The 6,446-nt window shown below is 36.5% G+C and overlaps 1 protein-coding gene across 1 annotated transcript; it reads left to right on the top strand.

Annotated features, from left to right (window-relative positions):
- The first annotated feature begins 126 nt into the window (after positions 1-126).
- On the top strand, positions 127-5,254 carry LOC104534959 (chromosome unknown open reading frame, human C6orf211). The gene is made up of 5 exons (XM_010185061.1): positions 127-206; positions 796-901; positions 1,437-1,678; positions 3,170-3,335; positions 4,305-5,254. Exons 1-5 carry the CDS (start codon positions 127-129, stop codon positions 5,070-5,072), a joined length of 1,362 nt encoding a protein of 453 aa, XP_010183363.1. The 3' UTR covers positions 5,073-5,254.
- Positions 5,255-6,446: the final 1,192 nt, after the last annotated feature.

Raw genomic sequence — 6,446 nt, 5'->3', positions numbered from 1 at the left:
GCCCACTTGGTCGGGTGCCGCGGCACCGGGAGGCGGCGCTGTGGGCTCTCCGCTGCCGCCTCCAAGCCGCCGTCGCCGCAGGGGCGGTCAGCCCCTTGGATTGGCGTTTCCTCGCCTTGCCCCCGCATGCTGCTGCGGTTGTCCCCGCCTGTTCCTGACCGGCATCGGTCTTGGGAGGGCGTGATTTGTGTTGGTGTTTTCCATAGGTTGTTTTTTTTTTTCCAGTTCACTGTTAAGTAGTGGGTTCAGTTCTGAGGCACCGAGACTGGGTTTCCGACTGACGAGATAGAAACATTTAAATAAAAGCTATTCTTCAAGCTCTCTGTAGGGTTGGTCATGTTTTGCGCTTTGTTAATCTCAAAAAAAAAAAAAAAAAAAAGCGTTTTGGGAAAATGTAACTCAAGTATATAGTGAGCAAGTAGTGTGAATTTTGTTGTAAAGGTTAGTGGTACAAAAAACACTTCAAAAATTGTGCTTTTAATTTTAAATTTCGTTGACTTTGACTGGGTAACTGAGCAACTACAGAATGCATGTTAGCCTAGAATTAACTACAATTTTCACTCTTAAGGCAGGGCCAGTCGCTTAACATTTTTTCCCCTGGAAAGAATGCCTTTTATCTTTTTCTTCAAAGAATGAAGAACCTGACCAGTTTGAGATTTTTTTAAAATTTTTTTTAGATTGGTTTCCACAGCTTTAAGGGCACATAAAGTTAGTTTTAAGATCTTGCATTTACTTAAAAAAAGAGAAGTATTTCATTGTTTCCTCTCAATAGTAAAATTTTTATCTTTTTTTTAGTTCCTTTGCATATTTTACAATTAAAGACAGACTGCCCCAGATCCTTACGAGAGTTATTGATACTCTGCACCGACATAAAAATGAATTCTTTGAAGAACATGGTGAGGTAAGAACATGGTCTCTTCCCCCCCTGCTCCCTAACACTTGAGACCCCTTCTCTGCCTGATTTTTTTACTGGTTTCTTATTACAGTTGTTACTTGTCTGTCGTAATCTTTGGTTTTGGGTTTTTTTCTGTATAATCTCTTTCTTGTAGCTTTTTAATTAATTTCATAACTCACCTTTCTAACCTTTTTCTCATTTATCTGTTCAGCAACTCCTTTGGTTTCTCAGGTTTTTGTGTTGATGCAGCGTTTAGTAGACTGTAGCATCTTCTGAAGATGGCAGTGTTTCAATATTTTGTTCCTCTCTAATGAGCAAAAAGTCCAATCTAACAGAGTCCCATGAATGATTCATTTTAGGATGTTAGGTGTAAAATGAGCTTCATTCACCAAAATGTGTTTGACTGAGTCGAGCTCTGATTTGTCGGGAACTCATATTTGGCAATTAAAACTGATCTCTTATTTCTTTCATGAAAAATTGATCTGTGTCTCTACAGGAATAAATGTTCAGAATAGGAACTTTTGTTCTCCGCTTATTTCAGAAGGGTGTTGAAGCAGAGAAGAGAGCTATTTCTTTTCTTTCCAAACTGCGGAATGAACTGCAAACAGACAAACCAGTGACCCCTTTAGAAGACGAGCTGCCTGATGCTGCACTGTGGAACCAATACCTAGACTACCAGCGAAATTTATCAAATGGAAATGGAGAACCAAGTTGGTTTCAGTCCCCTTGGTTATATGTAGAGTGTTATATGTATCGAAGAATTCATGCAGCATTAGCACAGAAGTAAGTATTTACTAACTTGGTATATTATTCTGCAAAATGTTAGTCTTTCCCATTCTTATTTTAGGAGAAAGGAAGACAGTTGGGGAGTAAGGTAAAGAAAAATCTTAAGTTTTTACCGTATTCCTTTTCCCTCGCCTCACACCTCAGATTTAAAAGTAATACTTTTTCTTCTATGCAACAGAATTTGAAGCTTATTGGGTTTTTTTTGTTTCCCTTTCTGTCACTTGGTCTACACAAAAACTCTTAAGCTTGTCTCTGTAGTTTGACCTTCTTGCCGACTAGCGCACTGAGATTTGAAAGTTATCATTTCTGATAGACTTGTTGGTCCATAATTATCTCTTCAGACCTACGTTAGCCTAAAACATAGAATGCAAGAGCCACTAATCTGTTGGGCATTCTAACTTGCTTTGCTGCTCGAATTCTGAAGTTAAACTTTGAGAGCTGTTTATTATAGCAGTAGACCAAGCTTAAGCAAGCGCCTATTCATTCTGCACCATCTTAGTGACAGCACTGTTTGCAGACCATATGTTTCATCAAACTTTGGGAATTGATCCTGTTAAAAATAACTTGGCAGGAAAAACTTGCTGCGCTGGTGCTGTGGAGAAGTGCCAGTAACATTGTAATGGGGTAGGAATGAGCAGTTTAAATTTCTGCTGCTGCCAAAAGAAATTGAAAGCTTCATGCGTGCCGAGTTTGCCCTTAGTGTTACAGAGATGCAAACACAGTAATGGGGCTTTGTTTCTATTGGTGTATTGTGTAATTTCAACTCTTGTAGCAAAAACTTCAAATGTGAGATGGATCTTCTGGATTACACTTTAAAAAACTTGAGCAGATACTTTTCATTAGTAAGATTTAAATTTCTTTATTATCTAGCTGCTTTTAAGCATATGCTTGGATGGAGGTTCAATCATTTGTCAAAAGCTGTACCTGCAAATATGACACTTATATGAGTCTATATTTCTTAATTTATTATAAGAACTGAATTATTTTGTCATCTTTGTTATGTTAATTTTCTAAAGTCCTAGTTAAAAACTTTCATAAGAACAACTTCACATCACCGAAAGAGACTTTGGTATGGGAGGCACGCTTCAGCACATACAAACATGCTTAAAATTGAGCCAGCGATTCACTGCATTAGATCACTTTTATGTTACAGTTTTAATTCTCCATGTATGAAGGCTGGAATTCAAAACTGTCACTGTACATGTAGTTCCCAGAATTGTTATAACTGAACAGTTGTTCACTTTAAGAATACAGTGCTAGAAATATAAAGATGTCTTGTATACTCTCTGTTTTAGTGAGATACGATATCAGGCTGTCACTGAGATGTGTGAAAATCTAGTATGACAAATTAGAAGTGGAAAATCTTAACTAGGGCCCATAATATGGCCTAAAAAAGCTGAGCTCCCAGCTTGCATTTTCAGGTGTGCTTCATGTGCTGTCATGGAAAATGTAGCAAGTATGTTGATATATTTGTTCTCCTGTTTTTAGCCCACCTATTGACAACTTTGACGTATTTAAGGAAGGAAAGGCTCAAAATTTCTTTGAATCCCAAGAGGCTATTATTGCCTTATGCACTTACTTTCAGGAACTTGTAAAAAACATCAAGGATCTAGACAAAAAGCAACTTCAGGAGGAACTTTTTAAGCTATTGCAGGTAAAGTAGTAGTGCTTAATATACGAATTTAAAATCTCTTTCCTATATAACAAACAAAAACAGTAAAGAATCTGAACTTCATGTGGAAATTAAAATACATGTCTTCTGTTTGTAAAAATGCAGTGAAATCCTTACAGCCATGCTGCATTGCTGCTACTCTGGAAATACTTAAATTTTGGTTACATGTATTAAATGTGACACTTCCATTATATTGCTGGTCTTCATTGTGTATCTGAAAACTGAGCTTATTCTCCCCATAACCAGTGTCTTTAAAACATTTTAAGTTAAGTTCCAGATGGCCTTTTTGTTATTTAACTATCAGATTTTAAACCAGTTCAATTTATTGTCACTCTAAAAAGTTTTAGACTTCTTTGGAAAAAAAGTTAGAAATCAGTCTGGGCCAGAAGTGGTTTAAAAGCTTTATAACTGCATCATACTTGGAAAATTCTTTAGGTAGAATATGAAATATCACAGGATCACAAATAAATCCATTAGCTGGCAACAGTGCACACCAAGTATTTGATGAATCCTTATAAAGACTTCATTAGCCTGTACTTAAAATACAAGTTCCTACTTGGATGTATGTAATGAAAATATAAACCTGCTTTTATTACTCCTCCTGTGTTCCCACTGATATTTTCTGGAATTACAGTGTGGAGAATATTTGTGGTTTAAGCTTTGTGGTCAGTGTATTTGTTGATTTGAGTTTTCCCATCTTTATTGCTTCTGATGCACATTTCTGATGCATCAGAATACAGAACATTGTTTGGTTTCTTCCTCAAAATCTTGTCTGCAGTAAGATTTCTCTACAAGAAGTTGAACTTTGTTAAAACTTGGAGGAAAATGTGGAGTTAGAGCCTTCATGACCCTAAAATAAAAACAAACAAGATTTTTTTGTATACTTCAAGTTTAGAATGTAAATACAGTGAGACTTAGCAAACTTTTTTTGTTGTTTTTTCCTCCTTTTAGGTGTCATTGTGGGGCAATAAGTGTGACCTTTCTTTTTCAGCGGGTCAAGACAGCTCTCAGAAATGTAGTCCTTTACAATCCCTGGAAAACATGATACCTTACATCTTAGTGAATGATATGGAAAAGCTTTGGTCACTACTTGTAAACGTCAACAAAAGAAATACAGAAAAACGTAATGTTAGAGTTGACATAATCCTGGATAATGCCGGATTTGAACTTGTAAGTGATCTTGTGTTGGCTGACTTCCTGCTATCGTCAAAGCTAGCTGATGAAGTCCATTTTCATGGAAAAAGTATTCCATGGTATGTGTCAGATACCACAAAGCATGATTTTAACTGGACTGTTAAACAAATGCAGTCAGCCAATCACATGTGGATGTCTAGATGTGGGATAAACTGGGAGGGCAATTTGAAAAAGGGAGTTTGGGTTTACTGTGATCACATGTTTTGGACTTTGCCACATGACTTTGCCAGTATGGCTGACATTGCTCCTGACTTGTATGCTGATCTGCAGAAGTCGAACTTGCTTCTTTTCAAAGGTGATCTAAACTATAGAAAATTAACAGGAGATAAAAAATGGGAATATACTGTTCCATTTCATCAAGCCCTGAACAAGTTTCATCCCTCACCTCTCTGTAGTTTGAGAACACTGAAATCTGACACTCAGGTTGGCCTAAAACCTGGACAAGGTGAAAAAATTCAGGCTTCTGAACCTGAATGGATGGTAAGTGGAAAATACGGGGTAGTTCAGTTTGATGCTGCTCTGTAGTGAAATGGATCCTAAATTTGGAAAGAGAGATTCAGTCTGAATTTTAATTAATTCCTCTGTTCCATGGTAGGCTTCAGCAGAGATTCTTTTTTGTTTGCACTTTTTCCTCCCAAGTGATTTGTTGGTTTTGTCCCACAAAAGACTTTATTGTTGTGCAAAAGTTTACAAACTGTATACATAAATCAATCTGCATTTCGATATATTTTGGTTTTCTAATATCCAATTTCAGCAGATGTTTAAGATGAACATTCATTTAGTTGTCTTCATTGGTGGGTATGACAGCTTATGGCTAACAAGTGAAAAATCTGCTTCAGAAGCCATTTCCTTAATCCCACATTAGCATGTATTTGCTTATTTCAGTGTAATTTCTGCTCCACATGCCCTGCATTGCATGAAAGTTAATATTTTGGAGAATGCACAAATTAATTCTGAACAGATTCTTTGCAGTCCATTGCAGGATCATATTTTAAAACTGTTGAAAGTTGAGTTGACTTCTACCAAGACTTTATTATAGAAACTTTCTTACTTTTTTCTTGTGTCCATGGACAAATAGCGTTTGATGTTTCGAGTATAGTTCACTGTACACTAAACGTGCTGGAGTGATGCCTTGTAAATATTAATTTTGAATTTTAAAATTAAATTTTAATTTTGAAATATGAGTGGATGTTACTAGCCAGTTTTCCTGTAGGAGGGAGTTGTCCCATCTGGTGGGAAGATTAGTAGGAGAAAGGATAACCTCACTTTAAAAATATGGAAGATACTGTTTATTTAAGGACCTCTACCAAAAAAAAGCAAACAAAAATAACCCCCAAAGAAATAAACCAACCAACCCAACCAGTTACATTAATTGTATTTTAAATTTAATACAGATTTGAATTAAAGGTGGCCTGTCAACAGTGTTTATGGTTCAAGCATGACAACCTTTCTGTTGTGATAGTTCTCTTTGTCGAATGTATTTGGTTTTTTTAGGAATGATGCCATAATTTTCACAGGGGAAATACAGTCCCAGTTGGACTGAGAAGTATATGCTAGAGAAGCATACGCCATACAGGTTGCTGCTAATTGTAGTTGTTAGATGCCCATTTCTTCTCTTCTACCCTACTCTCAAATTACTCAGAATTTTTGGGAAAATTTAGCGCTATTTAGTGGTTTTTTTTTCAGAGTGAAGTGAAATGAAAGTGGAAATTTATGAAGGAAAATTAAAAATAGATTCTGTCAAGTCTTAAAGTACTTCTTTGTTTTGAAATAGGGCCTTTGATAGGGGACTGATGCAATGCCAGTGATAACCACAGCTTTGTTAGAAAATGGTGGCAAAATTACCCATAGAGTCTGACTAGCTCTTGTCTAGAGCCGCTAAAATGAGGTGAATTTGCC

Source organism: Mesitornis unicolor, unplaced genomic scaffold (assembly GCF_000695765.1).
Source record: "Mesitornis unicolor isolate BGI_N332 unplaced genomic scaffold, ASM69576v1 scaffold10445, whole genome shotgun sequence".
NCBI lineage: Eukaryota > Metazoa > Chordata > Aves > Mesitornithiformes > Mesitornithidae > Mesitornis > Mesitornis unicolor.
This window is presented reverse-complemented; position numbering and strand designations above follow the sequence as displayed.

What these genes read in the sequence shown, in the direction of transcription:
- LOC104534959 (XM_010185061.1), top strand. Translation starts at nt 127, where the DNA reads ATGCTGCTGCGGTTGTCCCCGCCTGTTCCTGACCGGCATCGGTCTTGG. An exon ending in TGTGTTGGTGTTTTCCATAG is followed by an intron (nt 207 to 795) that starts GTTGTTTTTTTT and finishes TCTTTTTTTTAG; the next exon opens with TTCCTTTGCATATTTTACAA. An exon ending in AACTTTTTAAGCTATTGCAG is followed by an intron (nt 3,336 to 4,304) that starts GTAAAGTAGTAG and finishes TCCTCCTTTTAG; the next exon opens with GTGTCATTGTGGGGCAATAA.